Here is a 24,222-nt window from a genome sequence, read left to right as displayed (position 1 = left end):
GTTTTCTGCTATGTTTTAAATAACACGGATACAGGTATTTGAAAACTGTTAAATGAACTATATAAATCAACACTTGAAAACTATATGTGGCGAAAGTTCATTTTGGTTCAATCCTTTAACCACAGCTTGGTGCTGTCCTTGCACCCAAGGCAGGAAATCCCTCTGGTGCAAGCTTCCCCAACTGCCAAAGGCATTTTTCTATCAATGTAATGACAATCAGTGTTCATGGTGTGCTGATGTCATTAAATTCAAAGTGAAATGAGCTGACCGTCTCATTTTATTTTCACTGCATCAGGACTCGGGGACATATCTCAGCCACTTGAGCACCAATTCAGATAGGGGAAGGTGTCATTGGAAAGGGGTCAATCTCCCATTTCCAATGGTACCATTCCCCAGTGGATCAGTACTTAGTAATTGCTGCAGGAGGGTGATCTGTAAGTAGGGATCATCTCACTACACCCCCAGGGACGATTCTTAAAGAGTGGGAGACGCCCCCTGGCAATGGGCAAATGCTCCTCCCCTTCACCCAACACCAAAAGTCCTTCTGCCCCCCTAGGGGCAGATTGAAGGTGTTCGAAATGGCCCTTTTTGCAGGACTATCCTCAAACATTTTGCCTTCTTCCTCCTATTTTTCCAAGGCTGTTTTTGCTGGTTTATTGTCTCTGTGCACTGTACCACTACTAATCAGTGCTAAAGTGCAGGTGCTCTCTATATAAATTGTATTGGTGATTGTTTATCCATGATTTGCATAAGTGATTCACTTGTAAGTCCTTAGTAAAGTGCACTAGAGGTGCCCAGGGACTGTAAATCAAATGCTACTAGTGGGCCTGCAGCACTGATTGTGCCACCCACATAAGTAGCCCTGTGAACATGCCTCAGACCTACCACTGCAGTGTCTGTGTGTGCAGTTGTAAACTGCCAATTCGACCTGGCAAGTGTACCCACTGGCCAGGCCTAAATCTTCCCTTTTACTACATGTAAGGCACCCCTAAGGTAGGCCTAGGTAGCCCAATGGGCAGGGTGCAGTGTATGTTAAAAGTGGGACATGTACTGAAGTGGGTTACATGTCCTAACAGTGAAATACTGCCAAATTCGTTTTTCACTGTTGCAAGGCCTATCTCTCGCATAGGTTAACATGGGGACTGCCTTTAAATAACTTTAAAGTGTAGCTTCCCTTTGAGAGCAGATGGAAATATGGAGTATAGGGTCTCTGGACTCACAATTTAAAAATACATCTTATAGTGAAGTTGGTTTTTAGGTTGTTAGTTTGAAAATGCCACTTTTAGAAAGTAAGCATTTTCTTGCTTAAACCATTCTGTGACTCTGCCTGTTTTTGGATTCCCCGTCTGGGTCAGTTTGACTGTTGGGCTGTTGTGAATTCCCTCTAAACAGTGACACTAAGGGAGCTGGGGTGTAGCATGGATATCTCGATGATCCATCTGAGCTAGAGCGGACAGAGGAGTGGTCACTCACACCTGAAAGGGCTTTGCCTGCCCTCACACAATGCAGTCTCCAACCCCCTGGTGTGTGTCTGTGGCCTGGTCTGGACAAGGAAGGATCTTACAAACAACTGAGACTTTCCTTCGAAGTTTGCCAACTTCAAAGGCAGAAAGGGGTATAAGTATTAGAACCAAAACCCCAGACTTCTAGAATCTTTCTGGAATCAAAAGGAACCTCTGCCTAGGAGAAGAGCTAAAGAGCTGGAGGAGGAGTACTGACCCTCTGCTGTGTTGCTTTGCTGGATTGTCCTGCAGTTGCTACTTCTGTCTTAAGAGAGCAAAGGGTGAACTTTGCTGTGTATCCTGCTTGAGAAACTTCTCCCAGGGCTTGGAGTAGAGCTTGCTTCTGTTGGAAGTCTCAGGGATATCAAAGACGTCAGTTTCAACTTCCTACAGCACTGGGAACTGTGTGTTTTGTGCTGTTCAAGGTGAAAAACCACTGTAACGCCATCAATGACGCCGGTTGCCTGCATAGTGACCTGCTGATGCCACACAGAGCTGCATTGCCCCGCTTTGCACCAAAACCCTGGTCTCACTGATGCCGTCATCGGACAACTTCACAGAGCTGCTGCTTGCACCGCGACCTGTGGGCCCGCAATCCGGCATCGCCGGCTCACACTGAAGCCTAGGCATCCCCAAGGACGCTGCTCCTGCTGACACCGGCGCCGCTGCCTGCACCGTGGCCAGTGGACACCGCTCATGAAGAGCACGAAGTACCATCCTGTCCCGCACCACAGCCCTGGTCCACCGACGCCAGTATCATGGACTCCAGTGTCGTCAGCAGATGTCCCTGTCTGCACCGCGACCCGTGGTTGCCGCACAGAATCTGTCCCAGTCCGCACTGCCGACATTGGCCTACCGATGACAGCGCTTCAGAAAGTATGCCGCCGCTGCCTGCAGGTGACCTGGTGACACCGCAAGTCGCACCGCCCCACTTCACACCGCAGCCGTGGTCTCACTGATGCCGCTGGACGCCGTCACCGAGCCACTGCCTGCACCGCGACCTGTGGGCACTGCACGTCGAATCTTCCCGCTTCGCACCTCTGTCCCGATGCCATCCACACCAGCGCTCCTGACTTCATCAGCCCGGAGTTCGATCTGCAACTCGTGTGACTTCCACTGACTCCAGAACCGACACCGCGATGCCAGCGACGCCGCTCTCCGAAGCTCACCGCGAGGATCATGACACCCTGCAAATCCTAGGTACTGTTTGTGGGTCTTCCCTACACCGTAGCAGGCCTGCGACGCCACTGCCGGCCTGAACTGTTGGTTTTGTTGATCTCATGGAGCTATCGACTTCAAGACTCTGTATTTTGGAGTTAAATCTTACAAAATTCCTATCTTTAGCACTGTATGTTGGATTTTTATCGTTTTTATCTTGTTTTACACAGGTAAATATTGGCTATTTTTCTAAAACTGGTGTGGTCTCCTTTGGTAGTATTTTCACTTATTTATGTGTGCTATGTGCAAATGCTTTACACATTGCTTCTGAGATAAGCCTGACTGCTAGTGCCAAGTTGCCAAGGGGGTGAGCAGGGGTTATATGAGCCGGTATCTCCCTTATCCTGACTAGAGTGGGTGTCCCTTCATGGACAGGGTGCACACCGACTGCTAACTAGTGACCCCGTTTCTAACAGAAGTCAATTATCTCCATCTCTGCCCTGTGGTGGGAACTGAGATCCCATTAGACACCAGGGTTTATTTCTTTTAGCCTACAATGGGTAGGGCGGCCCACCTAGGAATAGGGCCTAGCTCCCACCTACCCATGTAACACCCAGCAGTCTTTCTGTCCCCGTCAGGGTCACATTAGAGGTGACTTCCTCCAATCTGCCCCTAGCAGGGGGCAGAAACCCCACTAGACCACCAGGGACTATAGTTGGAGGGGGGGGGGCGTTTCCCCCTGGTATTTGGACAGTCAAACTGGGGTCAATGAGAGTTGCTGTGCGCAACTTCCATTGACCTTGGTTTGATGCTTGCCTGTTGCATGCACTAGGCCTAACCACATGCGAGGTAGCACTTTTATCAGTAAGGATAAGTGGGCGAACACTAGGTGGTAGAAATGTTGTGGATTCCTACTGATTCTGTTTATGTCACAGAAATGCAAGGAACATGTACAATTTTAGGCAAATCTTGAGGTTTGAAGGGCATTATGGTTAAGAAACCTTTGTGGTATACACGCGAGGCATGCCACCCTGGACTCCCCTGGGTGTCTAGTTTTCAGAAATGTCTGGATTTGGTAGGGTTCCCTGGATAGCCATTGATACCCAGCCAAAAAAACACTGCTACCTCTATTGTCAAATCAGATCATTTTTGTGACAGGAAATGTTGATGTCTCTACATTGTATTTTGGGAACTTTACTGTTGCATGCACTAGGCCTACCCACACAGGTCAGGTACCATTTTTATCATAAGACTTAGGGGAATGCTGGGTGGAAGAACGCTTGTAGCTCCCTGCAGATTCCAGAACTTTCCATCACAGAAATGTGAGGGAAATGTGTTTTTTTTAGACAAAGCTTGAGGTTTGCAAGGAATTCTGGGTAAAAGTACTGGTTAGAGGCATACAAGTCACCCCATCCTGGATTTCCCTAGGTATCTAGTTTTCACAAATGTACAGGCTTGCCAGGTTTCCTTAGGTGCCTGCTGAGCTAAGGTCCAAAATCCGCAGCTACCCACTTTGCAAAAAAGCAGGTCAGTTTTGAGTGGAAAAATGTTAGGCTATTTCCTGTCGCAGCACTAGGCCTACCCACACAGGTGAGGTAATATTTTTGTCAGAAGAGATTTGGGAGCATAGATATTTTTTTTTACCAATTGGATTTCACTGCATTTGTGCCTTCCAAATGTAAGCAAGTCCGTAAGAAAGAAGATGTGTTGAAAAACACCCTCTAAATCATATGCTGGTATGGGTACCCACAAATTCAGAAACGTACAACCAACTCCTGCTTCTAAACTCCATATCTTGTGCCCATTTCAGACATACATAGGTTACCTTGATACCTATTTTTCACTCTACATATTTCACCATATGAATTGTTCTATCCTAAACAATGAAAAAACATTGTACTGGGCAGTTCAGTTGTTGGCTATAGTTACCTCCGTTTCCTGGAGAACCTACAAACCCTATACATCCCCACAACCAAAAGGTCTAGTGAACGTAATGGTACATTGCTTTTGAAAATCGGCCATTGTGACAAAAAGTTACAGATGAAAACATTGGCCCTCATTATGACTTTGGTGGTCTTTTTACAAGATCGCTAAAGCCATGGGCGACAGGAGACCGCCAGTGCTGGAGGTCTCCCACCCGCCATATCACGGGTACTGCTGGATTTCCGCCTCACTTTGGGTGGAAATCCGGCACTTGTGCTGGCGGGCGGAGGCACCCTGGCGGTTCCACCACCGGCCCGCCCTACCAGTAGGACACCACCTGCTGTATTATAGGCCTTAATATGGCCTGACGGTGTCCTGTAGGCGGGGCCCTGCTTGCGGTGGAAGCGCTCCAGCCCCTTCCCTGATGGACAATCTTCTCCCTGAACCAGGTAAGGTGATCGTCCAACAGTGGGAGGGGTGGGAGGGTGGGGGATATTGTATGTGCGTGTGAGTGTGTGGTGTCTGCGTGTGTTTATGAATGTCTGTATGCATGTGTGTATGCGTGTCTGAATGTTGAGGTGAGTGCGTGTCTGCAAGTCAGTGTGTATGCGTGTGAGTATGCGAGTGTGAGTGTTGTGGTGAATGCGTGTTCCTGTGTGTGAGTATGCGTGTTTGGATGGGTGTGAGTATGCTTGCATGAATGCGTGTATGTAGGGAGTTGTGAATGCATGTATGTAAGGAGTTGTGAATGGGTGTATGTAAGGAGTTGTGAATGCATGTCTGTAAGTGCAGGTGAATGGGTGTATGCATGGTGCGTGTGGGTGTATGTAGCATGTATGCAGGGGATAGGGTGGGGGCGATGTGTTTGTGGGGGGGGAACCAGGGGGTCGTGGAGCCATCTGCCGGTGACAGGGAAGGAATTCCCTGTCACCGGTAGCTCTTCCACCATGGTTTTCGTTGCGGTGCTACCGCCATGGAAAAGATGTCAGGAGGCCGGCTCCTAATACTGCTGGCGGTCTTCTGCGGTCTGCTAGATCGGAGATGATCATCTCCGGCCCGGCGGTTCCGACCTCCATGGCGGTATGATCAGAGATGTGGCGGGTTGGCACAGGCCAACCCACCACATTCATAATGTGGTGAAACCGCCACCGTGGCCATGGCGGTCAGGAAACCACCAGGGTCATAATGACCCCCACTGTCACAAATGGCTTTTTTTTTCTACTCGTTTTCTATATTTCTTTATTTCAACGGGTAGTTTTTTGGGGGGCGAAACCTTGAGTATTCTACACATGTGAACCCTTGCTGAATTTGGAATTGTGACTACTTTTCAGGAATATATAGCTTTCCTGGATCACGCATGGGTTGCACACTGGTGCACACCACAAACTGGAAGTAGGTTGAAAACACCCCAAAAAATGCCAAAATCGTGGTTAAAAAAATGTGTTTTTTTGATTCAGCTCTGCATGTTCCTGAAAGCTAGCAAGATGGTGACTCTAGCACATGAAAACCGTTTGTGGTACCATTTTTGTGAAAAAAACAGACACATTTATGCAGAGCACTTTTTTCCTATTCCCCTCAAAAAAATATAAACGTAGCTATATTTTAGCTATTTACTTGGTCTCCTCCAAGAGAATCCACAAACCCTGGATACTTTTAGAATCCCCAGGATGCTGAAAAAAAAGGACGCACATTTGGTGTCGATAGGTAATTTGGACAAAGATTTATGAAGATCTAAGTGCGAACTACCTTAAAAAGGCAAAACATTCTTGGCACTGAGGATGAGAAGACATAGCAGCGAAAGGGTGAAGGAAATACATTAAAGCAGAGGAGCTGAGGTGGCCAAAGGTGAGGCCTGATGATATCTCATTTCATCCACAGCTTCCAAAGAAGGCGCGCTTTACAGTATGAAGGTGCCACTAACTCTACTGCACTTCTGTAGTGTGTGAAGTAACTCAGTGCATGTACTGAGAGAACAGCAGAAACCTCCCTAAAGGCGGATGATAAGCGCTACTGCTCCCATCTCAGCCTCGCTCTCCTGATGCCAATTCTTGGAGAAATGGGACATTTAAGGGCCAATCTGGGGTGTGTTGTTATTTCGCGCACAGCAAGCAGCAGATAGGTTCAGTAAATATGGGAGCACAGCTGAGACGCTTGTCCAATAAGCTTCCATTTATTGTCAGCAAGCTACTTCTTGTATGTACTGCATTTTATATTTAGAAAGCAGCAAAATATTCTGAAAACTTGTGGCCTGATTACCAAAGTTCACAAAGCTTGTGAGCACCTCACATTTGCACTTTGGGAGGATCACATGGTGATCATACCCTAAATGTGCAATCTGCACTTACAAAAGTTCATAATGTTAACTCCAAATTTCTCTGAGTTATTTCATGAGCTATATTCAGCTCAGCTTGGATGCATAGGAAGGCAACGGGTGCTCGCTGTTCTTGAGCTGTGCCCTTTGTAGCCAGAGCTGGCCTTTAGCATGGGCGAATTTGCCATATTTTGAGGGGTGCAAGGAACTGTGTGCATTAAAGTTATGCCAACAGCAGCACCCTTCTCATCTTGCTCCAGCCTTGTCCTTGTCCCTGCCTGTTCTTTTTTGTCTGATTTGCCAATTTAGAGAGGTTTTAATCCTTCGTTACCTTATCGCAGGTGATGTTTTTAACTTCCCTTTAGCTCCCTTTTTTGCCCTGCCTTCGCTTTGTGAGCCCTGTTGACACATCAACAAAACTATCATATGCGTGAAACAGCTAAGCTAGCTGCAATTTAGGTGAGCTGGGGTAGGGGATGTTTGTGTTAGCGGCCAGTAGCTGCTCATCCAGGTACTGACCAATGAACACAAAAGGGACCCGCCTGCTGCCTCATTTAATTCATTACTATCAGCAAGGGTGCCAAATTTCTCTCCACCCACGCCCAAGGTGCTATCTTACCAAAGGCCGGCTCTGTTTGCAGCTCACAACGAATAATATAATTACATCTTAGAAAAAAGTTTTAGATCTGTGACTTCAGGAGTTTTGCATTTGCATAGCTGCTAAGTTTCCCAGGTTCATGCGTGATGTGCTGCTCCAGGGCAGGTTTTTTTTCCTTTGAATTCTGGGACTTGTAGCCTTCCTCTATAATGGAATGAACAAGACTACAAGTCCCAGAGTTCAAAGAAAAACCCATAACTGAAGCAGCACATCACGCATGGACCTGGGAAACTTGGCAGGGCAATATTTGTTTCAAATTATTTTTCGAACTTCAGAAATTTCTCAAACGTTTGAAATTTTGTATATTTTAGCTCTTTCAATGCACTTGATTGCTTACTTATACTTGTGTGATACTCATTTGTATTTGAATGTCATTCGTAAGTGCACTGAAACCATGGAAATGTTACGCATAACCAGTCTGTAAACTTGGCAGCTATGATCTTTCTGTGGTTCTCACGCTTCCGTTGAGTCTTAGGGACAGATGTATGACCATTGTGTTTTGTGACTCACACTTTGGCGAATCGCAAATTGCGAGTTGCAAAACAAAATGTACAACAGTGTCAACCACACTGTTTTTGATTCGCAAATGAGTCACAGGATACCTGCTTCATCAATATTCATGAGGAGGTCCAAATTAGCAACCCATTTGTGAATGGTAATCACAGGGATGGTGGCCTTAAAGGAAAACGGGATGCATTTAAAAAACAAAACTGAAAAGTTTAATTTTCTTTTTGTCAGAGCAGGCAGTGGTCCCGGGACCACTGTATGCTCTGAAACAATCTTGGCTCCGCAACCCCATTCACAAAGGGGAAGGGTTTGAAATTGGTGGTAAATGCGATTGTCTTGTGGCCGCATTCACGGGCGCAAAACGATCATACATGGGCCTTCAAGTCGCAATTAGGAAGGGGTGCCCTAGGCACACCCCTTCCTGACTGCGAGATGCAATCCATATTTTGCGAGTTTGTAAGTGTACCGACTCGCAAAATATGGATAGTACATGCAACCAGGTCATTTTGTGGTCGCAAAATGCGAATTTCGCACTTTGCGACCACAAACTAGCTTGGTGCATTTCATACTAATTCCTGTGCTCATGCGCGTTAGGTATTGTGTTTGGGCTACTTTTAGTAGGAAGTGTGCTCGTTGCGGGCTTCTCTTCACGGGTGATTGCGCTTGTCCAGAGCACCGGAGGGCGGCAGAAGAGGCAGGAGCTCAATGGCTCATCGTGGAGGGGAGCCGGAGCTTGTGTTACGCTTCCTGCAGGAGGTGGAGGAGCGAGCCGAGGAGGTGCTGGCGGACAAACAGCAGGTGAACACGAAAGGGCGTGTGGATTGGGAGGAGAATGCAACCGTGTTGAGGAAAGGGCACATCAAGCAGGAGGTTGCATCGTGGAGCAAAATCAGCCAATGCGCCATACCAAACAACAAAACAAGCAGAAGTTGACAGTGGCGGTTTAGCACAGATTATAGGGATTAGAGGTCGAAAGAAACAGTGGCCTTAAACGTGTCACAGTTTTTGAAACAATACATATATTTTGTTTAGAGCGCGTATGGCTCCAAGAGCATCAGCGTCCTTGCACAAAGCGAAAACAAACGAAGGAAGTATGAGATAATGCAATACATACATTATACAAGTTCGATAACGTTCAGTGGTGTGTCCTTTTGCTAATGGAAAAGACAACGAAGGAAGGCAAAGTCGGGTAGGTCAGAACATTAGGGTCTGTAAACGTTAAGTGGCAGAATAGCAAACCATTGTATTCTACTTGCATATTTTTTGGAGGAGGAGGGTAAGGAAGTGTAAGTCTTGATGGACAGGTTTTATGTGTATGGAGGGAAATGCAGGTTAAGGTGATACAAGTTGTATCTTTAGTTTGAAAGTGGGCAGAGAGGAGGTTGTGCGAACCTACGAGGGTAGTGAGTAACCAAATTTGTTTTAAATTTATTTTTATTTTTCATAGTAAACCCTGTTACTTCTATTGTTAGAGCATGAGAGCTGCAATATGGAGAACCACCAGAATAGTGATGAGCATGAATGAGTTTATGGTCAATGCAGGGTGTCTTGTAGGTAGCTTCAATTGGAAGGACTAGAGCATGGGTACTCGCAAACATTTTCATGGGGGCCGCAGAGTTTGGTCTTTGATGTGACCGAGGGCCGCACTGATGGCAGCAGGGTGGCAGTCGGGGGTTGGTAGCAAAGTGGGTGTAAGGGACACAAAGCTATACTTCTAGTGTCTGAATAGCACAACGTGAAACCATAAGCTTGGGAATAATCACGGCTTCTCCACTTAACCAAACTGTTTGATCCTAAGCAAATGTTTTATTTCACCTTCCCTCCTTTTTGTTCATTATCACATATGAGGACCTCGCATGACTTTAGGATGTGTACTGCACAAAAGCTTTTTGTGTTTTAATTTAATAAACTATAATGTTTTTTTATAATTTAAACCTAGGCCACCGAAAGACTGCACATAGCCGACTTGCCTCTTAGCCCACCAAAGGCATTGTTGTTGGGGAGGGAGATGGGGGAGTGAATGTTTCTAATTTCTGGTTAGAAAATTATCACTTTGAAAAAATATATTTCTTCAATGCACTGATATAATCTGGTGAACTAAGGTGAAATTTCTGCGTGTTAATTAAATACACTTTTTGAATTTTGAGCAGACTTGATCGTGCTTTTACATTTTTGCTTCAAATATGTCTTTAAAAATTAAGGTGTTTCTGATGTTATATTGTACAGAACCCTATCTTATCTCTTTTCTTAACCTTCAACTCACCTTAAATAAATACTGCTGGGCCGCATGTAAAGGTCAGGAGGGCCGCATGCGGCCCCCGAGCCGTACTTTGAGTATCACTGGACTAGAGTGATATACTAGAAGTGTCCAGCTCCTGATATTAGATTGGGAGCAGCATGCATGGAGACTTTGAGCGCTAAAATATGTATTTTTGGAATGCCAGATGAAACTGTGTTACCTTAATCCAGTTTTTTTTTAATTAAGGTAATCCTCTTCTTCGTATTAGAAAGGGTTGATGCCCTTGATTAGTCTAAGTTGGCACTTCACAAACGTGGCCATGGTGTTGATGTGGTCACGTAGATTAAGTTTATTCTCAAGAATGAACTGGAGTGTTTAGCTGGCCAGAGACATATTGGGAGGTTGGCAGAGTCCAGCCATTCTGGGACTAGGATGAAGTGAGTATATGGCTAGATCAAGAGAAACTTAGTTTTGTCAAGGTTGAATCTGAGGTGATGTCCGTTCATCCAGAGATGTGATTTGCTAAGAGTGGATTGGAATGATACAGGACATTTTCATGTATAGTTTAATGTTCTCAGCATATTGTAGATACGCAATGGCAGATTCTTCTACAGTACGCTTAAAGGTTCAAGATATACATTGAAGAGCATAGGAGCCAAGGTAGAGCCTGGTTTTATGCCTTGAGAGATGGTACGTTGGTTGGAAAAGGAACTGTCAGTTTTGGTTAATTGTGAATGATTTGCATGGTATGATATCAACCAATCCAACACAGTGTTTTTCGTGCCCATTTAATTTGCGGAGGAGGCCTAGGTCAGATCTTAAAGGATGTGTTCAGCAAACACATTTAGTCAGTCCAAGATGTTGTTTTTCATAATTGAGAACACTGATCGATCAGGAAGCTGACTTTTTTGCTGTTAATTTTCTTCTCTTAAGGAAGGTCTAGGGTGTTTATGATCCCAAGTAGGGAGTTATTAAGGGCATTTGTAGCCTCATTAGCACATTATTCCGTTCTTGGTAGTGGAACCCATGGAGGAAGGCATCTGGTATCATCCATGTTATTTATGTTTGTGTCTGATCAAAGTTTTTGGTCTTTTGAGTTGGCTATGGGTAGTAGTTCAAGCAAAGAATAGATTAGAAGTATATGATGTGCAAACCAGTCAACTGGAATAAGAACTTCCGCTTGAAGTAGATGATCCTTTTTGACTATGATTGGGTTTAGTGTAGCACCTTTGAACTGAGTAAATTTAAAGGAGTACTGTATTGTCGTTCTCAAGAAGAAAGGAGGAGAAAAGCTATGTGCATAGATATAACGCATAGTTTCTCATCCTGTGTCTAGGGAACAAATAAAAGAAACAGGAGATATATATTGAAAGATCAATAGAACCTCCTAGCTAGTTCTTAGCATCAAATGTATCCTCCCTCAATTGTTTCAACTCTGTTAACCATGGAAAGTGAGTATGATGTGTGTACCAGCACATCCACCATTAAACTGCTGTAACCTCAATATGCCCCATCTCTCCTTTGGCTTAGATGTGTATGGCTATACTGACACTAGTCTCCGTTCTATTGTTGCATGTGACCATATCTTTTACCCAGCCCTCTTTTTGGGTATAGTATTCCTGCACCCCAAAGCTTAGCGATCCTATGCTTATCTAACAGCAATACTATTGCTGTCACTTGTCTGTTTTCAAAGGAATCAGTTTAATATAACCCAGTATAACCGTCAGTGGCTTCAGTTAACTGTAATGGCTATCATACAGGTGATAGTTTGGATGATCTGGCTCCAGTAATCTAAAATTGAGGGACAGGACCAAGCAAGATGGAGATTAATGCTCTGAGCAGAAACTTAAAATGAAGTACTTAAGTATTTCTTCATCTGCATTCCACAATATATCCACTTCGCCTCAGTTAGCTCTTCCCCATTCTCCAATTCCCAGGCCTGTGTACCACTAGAGGATCCAGCTGTCCTGATAGTAGAAGGTAAAGTATTTATCTTGGACGCTCATCTAGCAAAATATGTGGATCTAATTGTATGGGTTTGTGTCTCCAAAAAGTTTGAAGACCACTGCTCTAACGTGAGCAATGCCCTGCTCCTTCAATGTCGAGGTATACCAATTCTATCAACCCTTCTTTGGACAGTGTCTATGTTACTTTAAATTCTAGAATGAGTAGAAGTGGGGTTTGAGCCAGATATCACTGAAGTAGTTTATATTTCAGTGAGCAGTAGTAGTAGATTGGTGGGAAGGGGAATTAAGGTACATTGCAACAAAATCTTGTTAAGTAGTCCTTCTGTTGGGTCTGTTATTTTTGCGGAAAAGACGCTTCAGTATTTTTGTAGCTTAAAGAGCTAGTCTGTATCAGGGAATGGATGCCTTAGTTTCAGTTTACTATCTCTTTTAGCAAGAGAATTTTCCTTGGAGTAGTAGTTTATCAAGAGAGAATTGATTTCAATAGTGTAGGATTTGTTCGGTGAGTATAAGGAATAGAGAAAAAGGGAGTTTTACTATTTATTTCAGCAGATTTGGCCCGTCCATGTGTTCTCTAGTGGGACAGACTGTTGAAGGACAGACAGTAGTTGATTCTAGACACAGGTCACTCTATTGCGTTTTCAGTGATTCAGATTTGTTGGTGATGGTGTTGAAGGCCATAGTGATTTATGTGAGAAATTGTTGTTTAGCGTGGGATCCACTGCATTCAGGTATATGCGAGGATGGACTAGTTGGGGGTGTGGCCGAATGATGAGGACCAGATGCTTCCGGTACATGAGAAGATCGATGTCTAGGGATTGGCTTCAGTGATAACTTGTATTTTTGGAAGCTATAGAAAAAAGAATTGACAAGCTGTTGTTTAGGTGAGTTAACATGCTATTTAGGGTGAATGTGAGATTTGCGGGTGGGTTCAGTGTCAGGAGCTGGATTTCAGATTGTCTCGGAGGAGTGAGGGAGGCTGCCGGAAGCAAAAGTCGAATTATGTGAACGAGATGGACCCCATATGCCCTTGGGCTTAGACGTGAGTGGCTGTGGCGACACATACCTCTCCGTTCCAGCATTGCATCTCTCCGAACATGCAGCCAAAATGTTAGACATAGACTTATAAAGCAGTGCCCTGAAACATGAATCATGCACTAATACTGTAGTCTGAAGAATGGTAGTCTAAAAATACCTTATGGTTTAAAGGATTCAAGCTAGAAAAGTTGGCTAGTGGGTCAGATTTTGGGTTATGAAGATGAAATCCAGTATTTAAGGCCTTGTATTTGAGATAGTTTTCTTCTGTCTAATTGTCGTTGCAGTGCAGTAAAGATTTGATTTTTAAGATGATTTCAGGGGAGTTCACTTTGAGTGTCATAGGCATATTGATGAAACAAAATACTAAGCGCTTTAAGAAGTTAACCCAGTAGGTCAGCACAAAGATTGAAGAGGACATGTGTTAAGATCGAACCGTGAGGTACTCGGCAATAATGATGGTGTAGTCGGAAAGGGAATTACCAACTTCCTTGGGGTGAGAGCATACCAACAGATAAGGCTGAAACAATTTCAGGTCAGTTACAATATATATGTCAATCTTATTCTTTTTTTTTTTTTTTAAGTGTCCTAGAGAATCTGATGGTCCACAGTTTTGAACACAGTAGTTAAGTCCGGTAGAATGATGAGGCAAGTGAAACCTTCATCAAAGGTTCGGAGGAGATAATCTGCCACCATTAGGGTCACACATTCCATAATGTGGGCTGTAATGAAGCCCGATTAAAGGAAATCTAGAAGATCATATTCCTGGATATGATTAATTGGGAAGAAGCACTTTTTTCTCAATAACCTTGGTAATCCAGGGAGGCCAGATATGTCGATGTGTTCTCAACATTAGAGAGATTGAATTTACTTTTTTAAGGATGGGTTCCATGTGTAGCTTATAGGCAGTTAAGTACACCATCTTTTGTAAGAGAGCAATTGGCATGGGCCATTGAGACCGAAAGGAGTGAACCAAGGCCTTGGAATTGAAACCTAAAGACTGGGTCATTGGAATACAATGAGGGTATCTTATCTGAGATGGGGAATAGAACGGTTTATTCAGAGATGGAAGAGCAGGAGCTCCCAGGGATCGCCTGGTTTGGTGTGAGAAAGGGATGAGTTATTGGAGAGTTCTGCCCTGCTTCAAGAGTCTTTTTCTGTCTAATTTTGTTAATTTTATCAAATAAGAATGAGACAGTGCCGTTCCTTATAGAATCGTCAGGGCCAGAAAGGGTTGAGCTCTTAGTTTGGAATTTGATGATTTCATCATTTCTGTGGTCTGTCAGAAAGTTTACAATTTTAGATGTTCTATTTTTGCAGAGAGAATGGAGCACGTATTTCTTTCTTTTACTTTGGGTTATGAAAGCCAGTGAGAAGAGTGTTGAAGACCCTTCGCAACCTTTAAAGTCTTATTACAGGCCATCTTTTGACCTTGAGACTGGATGAGAACCATTTCTTTAGGCGAATGCAGTCTTTTCATTGTATTTTTCAAAAAGACAATGTGTGTCATGATTTGGGTGGTGTGTAAGATTTGGACGTAATCTTGTTTGGCGTTAATGAGACTGAGTGTAGACCTTCTGCCATGGATTGATTAGCATTATTTTAGATAGATGTTGGCTGAGAGAAAAGATGCCAGTTCAGCAGCGAATGAGTCAGATGACCGATTCCACTTGATATTAAAATCTTCCTGAAGAATGGTTTCATAGGGGAGAAGAACGTTAGAGTTCACAAGTACAATGAGCCCTTTTAATAAAAAGGAGTTCTACCCAGGAGCAATATAGTGACAAATCTCATTCTGATGGGAACAATATAGATTACCTTTGTGGGTGACAAAAGCCCCAGCCGCTGCTTTTCTCAGTTTATCGCTTTTGATGAGAGAGGGATATCTGGAACAAGAATGTTGATACGGGGTGAGGCTGAGTGATGGTTCCCATCCTGGGTAGAAGCAAAGATCAGCAGTATGGAATTCCCGTCGCCTGACACCCAGGATATACTTTGTGGTCTAAGACAATACGTTTTCATGCTTACTGGACAAGGAGCCTCAACCCCCTGCAGAATGAAACCCTTGGCTGCTATTTTACAGTACCACAGTGTGGCTCTGTGAAAGAGGACTGCTTCCTAATAAGTCAAGGTTTGTATCCATACGTCTACGTGCTCAAATTTGTATAAATCATTATTGTAAAGGTTTTACTATTTTTGGTGAGGACTCTTATGAAATGCAGTAAGCTGTGACCTCATCTTGCATTACTGACAGTGGTCCCATTATAATCATGTGCACAGATGTTTGCAAAATGTAACAATTTGAAACTTTTGTGAAGCTCCCTGATGATACTCCAAAAAAACATGAAACACAGATTGGTGACCTGTTTGATTTGAAAATCAAAAGTACACAAAAAATTAGCAAATGCAGAATAAAAATGTTTTGCTAAGCTCTTGTGCAACCTTAAACGTTATTTATATGTGCCATCATTTTGTAAAATGTTTGACATTAATCAATTTTTTAATTAAAAAAAAAAGAAAAAGAGAGAGAATTGATGTCCTGGATAACGGGGGAAAAAATTAGGGTTCACGTTTTTAAAGAAAGTCACAAAAGTGCACCCACAGGTTTTCTCATTGAATTGATGCAGTTTTATGATTTTCAGGAATTCGTAATTGTTTACAGAAATAGGCCTGGATACTGTCCTTCTAGCAAACTTTCTCGGTGTGGGAAGCGATTGGAGAGAAGTTGGTTAATACTTCAAGGATGTGTAGCTGTGCTCTAAAACTACTGCTTCTCACCACCTTCCAGCCCCTGCATGTAGATTAACAGAAAGCTAGCAAAATCAGAGCGTTACTAGTATCGAACCCCTAAATGTAATATGAGCCCTGACATAATCAGTAGGGCTGTTTTCAGAGCTCCGATATAATGGGAATGCTGCCATAATTTATCACCCCACTGCATGCAACCAAATGTAACTAGTTGTTTTCTGAAGCATTCTGTCCCTTTGACACGTACACATTATATAAAATTCCACACCCCTAAGAGATGTGGGTAAAGCTGGAAGCCACAGATCTGCAGTTCAGGGGGTACATTGTATAGAGAAGGAAGAGTAGACATGGGAGGAAGCCCTACATGAGACATCGGTTGTGGGGTGATTCTCGGGACAGGGTCGTCTAATACAGTAATTCATTTTTTGGAGTATGAGTGGATTAGGTTTGAGAATGGAGAGTGACAAAAGATGAGGAGGAAGGCCTAAAAGGGCATGATTGGGGAGGAGCTGTTACAGATTGTTTTTTTAATAAAATAACATACCAGCGTAATGCATCTGCTTCAAAATATGTCTACCCTGCACATTGCCCCTCGCATTCTAAGGTAGATAAGAGGATATAAGTTCCTGTTGCAGTACGATACCTCCTTGAGTTTATTTGCCTGCTGCAGAGGTGTGTGTAAAATGTGCATGTTGCATTCTCATTACACTAAAATAGTCCAGGGTATTATCATAATCTAATCTACGTGCAGGTTAAGGTTTTTTAGGGCAGAGCGTGTGAGAGCATGCGCTAGCTTCTCACTTGCGAGACACTGTTGTGAGCATAAAGGGCTCGTAATTCGTCACTGCAGGCCTAGCATTGTGTTCTTTCTTCTTTGTAAAGCAGGGACCAAGCACTGATTGATTCAGCTTAATCAGTGCCTGTCTGCTGCGCCCTATGTGATTGAGGTACTATTTTGTTCTTTTTAATTTTTAGTGCTATGCATACAGAATGCGTGTGACTGGCTAAAACGTGTCAACATGACAAACAAAATTGCAAAGATTTTCTATAATTAACTTTATTATATTTTGCCATGTCTTCTTTTCTCACTTTGCACTCATGTTTTCTTTTGTTTTTGCTCGTGGGCGCTGTTCTCAAAAGAGGATTATCTTGTTCTAAATATTGCAAATCTATATTGTTTATTTTTTATGTGTAATTTCTGAAATTATGCTTTAGCACATAATCATGCAGTGGACCCCAGTCCACCCCACTCTAATCCACGGCAATCCACCCCACTCAATCTAGTCGCCCCAGACCATCCAATCCACCCAACTCCAAACCACTCACTCCAATCCTCCCAACCCATGCCACTCCAATTCGCCCCACTCCAATCTGCCCCTCCTCCAATCTAAAACAATCTGCCCCACTACAATCCAGAATAATCTGCCCCACTACAAAACAATTGACCCCATTCCGGTCTGCCCCAATACAATTTGCCCCACTCCAATCCAAAACAATCCGCCCCACTCTAATTTGTCCCACTCCAATCCACAACACCCACCCCACTCCAGTACAATCTACCCCACACTAATCAGTCCACCTAGCTCCAATCCAATCCAGCCAAATCCAATCTACCACCCCCACTCCTCACTACCCCAATCCAGGTCACCCCATCCCACTCCTCACCACCACAACCCAGTTCACCCGAGGCCAATCCAATTCACCCCACTCCAATTCTCCACTCTAATTCACCCCACTCAACCTAGCCTCATTCCATCCCATTGCTGTCCACCCCACCTAATTCCAATCCATTCCCCCTCAATGCAATCTGCCCCACTCCAACCCAAAACAATCTGCCATAGACCAATCTGCCCCGCTCCAATTCACGACAATCTGCCCCACTCCAGTCCAAGACAATCAGTTCAACTCCAATCTAAACAATCTGCCCCAATTTAGTCCGCCCCACTCCAATCTGCCTGACTCCTATCCAAAACAATCGGCCCCACTCCAGTCTATCCCACTTCAATTTAAAACAACCTGCTCCACTCCAATCTGCCCTAGCTCAAAACAATTGGCCCCTCTTCAATTCATCCCACTCCAATCTGCCCCACTCAGTCCAAAACAATCTGCCCCACTCCAATTCAAAACAATTTGCTCCACTCCAAACCAAAACAGTCTGTCCCACTCCAATCCGCCTGAATCCAGTCCAATTCTCCTCCACCCACTCCACCCAAATTCAACCCACTCCAATCCACTACAACCCCCTACTCAATTCCAGTCTACCCCACACCAATTCAATCCAGTCTACCCCACACCAATCCAATACAACCTACCCCACACCATTCCAGTCCGCCTCAGACATTACAGTCCAATCCAATTACCCACTCCCTTCCCAATCCACCTCACTCCAATCCACCCCATTCAGGTCCAATCCAACTTAATCCACCCCACTCCGATCCAAAACAATCAGCCCCACTCCGATCCAAAACAATCAGCCCCACTCCGATCCAAAGCAATCTGGCCCACTCCAATCCAAAGCAATCCGCCTCACTCAAATCTGTCCGACTCCAATCCAGAACAATCTGCCCCACTCCAATCCAGAACAATCTACCCCACTCCAATCCAGAACAATCTACCCCACTCCAAACCAAAATAATCCCCCCACTCCAGTCTGCCCAGCTCCAATCCAAAACAATACGCTCCAATCCACCCCAACTCCAATCCATTCTACCCGACACCAGCAGAGTCCACCCAAATCCAGTCCACCCCAACCCACTCCAATCCAATTCACCCCACCCCAATCCATCCCAGTCCACTACACCCCACACCAATCCAATTCACCCCACTTCAGTTCACGGCACTCTAATTCACCCCACTCAACCCCATTCCATTCTGCCTCATTCCATTTTACTGCTGTCCACCCCACTCAATCCATTCCCCTCTCCCGTCTACCCCACCTCAATGCAATCCGCCCCACTCCAGTTCACCTTAGCCAAATCCAATTTAGCCCACCCCACCCCATTTCAATCCACCCCACTCCAATCTAATCCAACCCATCCAGTCCACCCCACTCAAGCCCACTGTACTCAATCCACCCCACTCTGCCACAGTTCAGTCCACCCCAACTCACTGAAGCCATTACATCCAGCCCAGCACACCACAATCCACCCCAACTCCAATCCACCCCACTCCAATCGAGTCCACCCCACTCCAGTCCAATCCAACCACCCCACTCCAAACCACCCTACTGTAATCCAGTCCACCCCACCACAGTCCTATCACTCCAATCCACCTTACTCTACTCCAACAAATCCAGTCTATGACACTGTAATGCAACAAATCGAGTCCAAGACACTCTCCTTAACTGTAGGATACTGCACACCACTAACGTTTAGCCATGCTGAACAGCAGCCACACTGATGTATAACATGATAAAAACACTTTACCAAAGACAATTGCTCTTTTCTCTGTGAGACCTACTGGCTTTGCCAATGCTTGTCGATCCTTGTGGGATTCATTGGTGAATGCGCGAGTTTGAGGTTTATTCTGAAGACCACAATTCTAAATCCCAACAAAATATCTTGTAACTTGGTTTGCTACAGAAACCTATGTGTACCCTAAAGACCGCAAGGTTGAATCCCAGCTGGACCAACTCTTTTTTTACCTTTCCTATCCCAACCATACCTCCTAACAGTGTATTTATAGAAATTCTGTTACCTCTCTGCTCAAACTGCTTGTTGTAAAAAGTTGTATCTATAGGATTGTGACTTTCAGTGTAAACTACAATGTGCATTTTATCTCTGTGCATGTATAGTCTATTCTTTCTCCCCTGTAAAGCTCTCCGACTGATGAAGTCTGTGCTATACGAAACTGCAGCTACATAAATAAATCCTTTATAAGGTAACTCGGCAGACTTCTTAGTTACTCTTATACCCAAGTAGGTAAGTTCAAATTGCACATATCTCACACAATCGTTCTCTGCGGTTGAGAGAAACAAAAGTACACAGTGGTCTTTAGTGTGATCTTTTTAAATCCCTTTATTGGTCATTCTTTTTTTCGGTAACATAAACGTACTTGTGGCCAACGTCTTTTGTTTGACCAGCACTTCTACACGGATTAGTCAATATGGGGATGATTCCCGTAATGGTCCATTTTCTGACATGTTAATCCATTGTTTCATATTTTCCTTTGATAAGAAACAAGCCGTGAAGAAATTCTGGTCAAGCAAAATGCGTTGGCTATGTTCTTCCGTTCCCACAAGTGCCCTCTGTAGCGCCTCGATGGCACCTCGCAGAGCAGCAATGCACGTGACAATCTGTGTCTGTTCTGTATCAGCCGGAACAGTTTGTTAACTTTCATGGTTTGAGAGACTTGTATATTTCTGCTCTTCCCACCTTTTCCTGAATGTATCCCTTTTCAAATACTAAATGTTTTCTTCACAGACCATTAACTACTTCAGATTGCAAGCGCTCGTGAGGGTATCTGGGCAGTGCCCACGCCGCCCCGGGGAACAGAAGAGGAAAGGTGGTGACATGAGTACTAACAGGCTGGTTTTGAGACGCTGCTGTTTTAATGGACTTTTGATTGACTGTTCGTTTTGTGTTAATTGTTCTATTAATGATTCATTGTATTCGTTATCCTTGAGCTGTCCTCTTGACCTCACCCTCTTCATCAATCTTGAACAGACTGGTTTAGCAGACACATTTGTGGGTGCCTACTTCGGTGCTCCCACCCACCCCCCTAAAAAAAAGACCAAATACTTTGTATTCTGGACATCATGTACCTCTGTAATTAACATTACCATTGGTTTTCTCCAGATAGTGGACCTGGATATAAAGAGGAACCAGAACCGAGAAGCTCTGCGAGCCTTGCAGAGAGACCTGGGGTCACCTGGTGAGTCCTTTTAAAGAGAGGTGGCCTACACAGTGCAGACCCCTACCTGAATGCACATACTTTGGGTCTAGGGCAGTCAAGCAAATATTTACTTACACTTTAAATATTACTTCAAGGAACAGCAGTGGTAAACCCTGGAAATTGGAGGAAATTTGCAAAATATATATCTGAAAGATATGTTTTCTGAGGTACAGGTTCCAACAATAAAGTGGTAGTTGCTGCTCTGTTACTATGCTATCCTGCTAAATGTTCTCTAATGGAATTCCTTTCTTAATGGATGCTGGTGCGATAGGGATGAACTGTGTGTAACTGCTGTTCTGTGATACCTGAAATTTAGAATTTGTAATTCTCTTCACTGTTCTATCTTGGCACCATCTATTCATGGGTTAGGCTTTAAGCAGCTGCAATGAGGAATTTGATCATAAGCAATTCATACCTTTTCACATTTCTTTATCAACATATGGGAGCTGTTCAGTCGGAAAGTTAATTGCATGGCTTCTTTCCCTCTGTTGCATCCCTGTGATCCCTGTGATTCCTGTGGCTTTTCTGTCTGTGAAATTGCAGTTATGCAAGTTCACTCAATGTCGATTGACTTGCTGTGCTTGGAGGTTAAGGGGGTACCCAAAGTTCACCTTTCTTTTCAAAGCGAGGCCACTGAACGCTTTCTTGGACTATGTGAGAGTGTAAGTCATGGCAGGATGATTTAGTGAAGGGATGGACCTTTTTACCTCTAACCTTCATGGGGTGATACCTGTCCCTTCCCCATGTAAAAAGTACACTCGATCTCACTTGGACAGCCCTTTACCTCAGTTTTACGTATGAGAGTGAGACGTATGAATGGTGAATGTACATGACTTGGTTTGTTTGTGGTTCGGTGGAAGGTCTGATGTACGTATTTGACTGAATGTGTGTGTTGGATGTCATTAGACATTGTGTGTGCATTCAGATTCGTGGTTAGCTTTGTGCAAGGCTACCGTGTGTACACATGGGACCTGATAGCCTGCACATTTACTTCACATTCCATACTCCCAGCCTACCCCTGTCCCTAAGAACAAATGTTCCTGCATGTGGTAGGGTCTCTGCTTCTCCACTCTCCCTCCCTCCGTCTGACCTGGCCTTCTTGACTGTGATTGATAAGCATTTTCCTGGCCCATTGGAATCTACACTTGTTCATGACCTCTGCATGTGCTGACCATGCTGTGCCCAGCCTCTTTGGTTTCGAAGGGACCCCATTCCTCCAACCCCTGTTTGGTCTTTTGGCCAGTACGATGGTCCAGGATGTTTTCAACATACAACGTGAAGCTGCACATAGGTGTAGCAGAGATGAATGTGCTCCATAGATAGCACTCTTCTGGCGACCACCTTCATTTCAGGCTGGGAACAAGCCTGTGCCAAAGAATAGAGGGGAAATGGTGCTGGGATCATCTTGTTTGAGGAACGAAATTGAAGGAATCCTGCAGAATAGTATTTACTCAAGAGCAGGGAAGTTATCAACGTTGGAGAAATGCTGATTTCAGCATGCACAGAAACTGTTTGGTATCTTGACCAGTACGTTAGTCCAGTATGTTTTCAACATCCAAAGCTAAGCTGCACACATTTATTTATATTTATGTAAAACCACAAAGGCCATTTTAGGCATGTAATGTATACTTCTGGTCACAGTTCAGATCTGAAATTATAATCCAAACAATTTCAGGAAACGCTTCACATATGTCTCAAACCATCCATGTTGAGTTCACCATAATGTAGCTGTGTCTGAAATTTCTCTTGGGTCACAGATACGAAGGTACACAGCTCAGTAGATTGAGTGTTGGCTTTGAGGCCTGCAGGTTGTAACTTACGGTGCCTAATTAAGACATTCATCCTTTTGAGGCTGATAAAATGAGAATCATTAAATTTGACAGTAACACTAATTTTTGGAGTGTGTACAATGCTTCCCTTTCTTCATAGTTCTTTTAAAAGATAATTCTAGTGACAATTCCAGCCCCACTTATTTTTGAGGACCCTCTTCCACCTTTGTTTGTGAGTCAGCCCTATAGATAATTATTTGCAAATTTAGTCTTTATAGATTATCATCACAGTAGTGTTTTCTGAAAGGAAGAACTCAAAATTGTTTTACAGCTTTTGCTACCACAATGCTGAAATCACTTGTGTCTGATAATGCTTGGGAAGTCGAATGGGACATCTGGGGCAGATTGTCTTTTGATTTCCTGCAGGTCCTAAATTACATTGTTTTTCTTTTGTGGAATAGAAGATATTGGATGTAAAATCATAATTCTCGCTGCTTAAAGTGGCGTGATCTAATTGCACTGCAGTTTTGACGGATGCTGAGGGATAATGGAACTGATGCTCTTCATCATTCTCACCTATCATCTGCTGACATGAGGTGATTTCCACAGAAAGATGTTTCTTTCAACTCAAAATCTTTAAACCAAGATTAACGTCCATAAATATAGTGACTTGCAACTTTGAACAATCTTCTGAGCAGGTGCTGCTGCCAAACCATCCAGGAGTACTATTCATTACTCAAACTTGAGCATGTCAGTGGCCCTTGCACACTGGAAGTCTGTTGAAACTCACCTTCAACGTGTGCAGGAGAGAAGCAGGATACTCAGATTGTCTCTGATGGTCTTAAGTCAGAAAAAGCCTGATATCTGAACAAGCATACATACTTTTTATAGACTTCTTTGAATGGTCACAGTTCTGCCATTGACATTTCTAGTGTCCAGGGCAGGGAGAAGTTCAAAGCATGGTTTACTCAATAAAAAATAGGAGGAAGGACCACTTTTGCTATCCTCATCGACATAGCAGAAGATTTTTTTACATTGACATCAAAGACTCCATTTACAGAAACTATTATTTTGTTACTTCCTAACTTGTCTACCTGGGGTTGATTATCAGAAACCTATTTAAGATGAGGATTTGGACTTTGACTTCTAGTTCCTTAAGACCTGTGAAACCAAATCCAGCAGACCAAGACAATTTTGAGTTTTCCATACACCAAGCTCATCTCATTGACAATGAGCCCTCATTTGTTTTGTTAATACACAACTATATTGAATCAAAGTGTATAAGAAAGGCAGTATAATATCTGCAATTGTTAAACAGCTGGTGATCAATCCTAATTACCTTCCCAATCCCGGCACCAAATGTAGGATGGGCCCCATGATGTGTGATCAACTTCCATATACTTGCAGGCAAAATGCAACTTCTCCTGATCTATCTTGGCTCTGATGTTCTCAGCTCGTTGAGGAAGAAGAGGTCACCTGGCGGTTGACCCGAGCTTTTAAAAAAACAACTGT

General features: G+C 43.9%; 1 protein-coding gene across 2 annotated transcripts in view; it reads left to right on the top strand.

The window, feature by feature from the left end:
* Positions 1-8,698: 8,698 nt before the first annotated feature.
* The window catches only part of PDRG1 (p53 and DNA damage regulated 1), a 35,476-nt gene continuing 19,952 nt past the window's right edge, over positions 8,699-24,222 (top strand). For both annotated transcript variants that reach the window (XM_069243374.1, XM_069243373.1), the window contains exons 1-2: positions 8,699-8,857; positions 20,845-20,920. In XM_069243374.1, the coding sequence (XP_069099475.1) occupies positions 8,765-8,857; positions 20,845-20,920 (169 nt within the window). In that variant the 5' untranslated portion in view covers positions 8,699-8,764. The remainder of the gene's footprint in view (positions 8,858-20,844; positions 20,921-24,222) is intronic.

This window comes from Pleurodeles waltl, chromosome 7, assembly GCF_031143425.1.
Source record: "Pleurodeles waltl isolate 20211129_DDA chromosome 7, aPleWal1.hap1.20221129, whole genome shotgun sequence".
Taxonomy (NCBI): Eukaryota; Metazoa; Chordata; class Amphibia; order Caudata; family Salamandridae; genus Pleurodeles; species Pleurodeles waltl.
The sequence above is the reverse complement of the archived record's forward strand: the minus strand, read 5'-3'. Positions and strand labels throughout refer to the sequence as shown.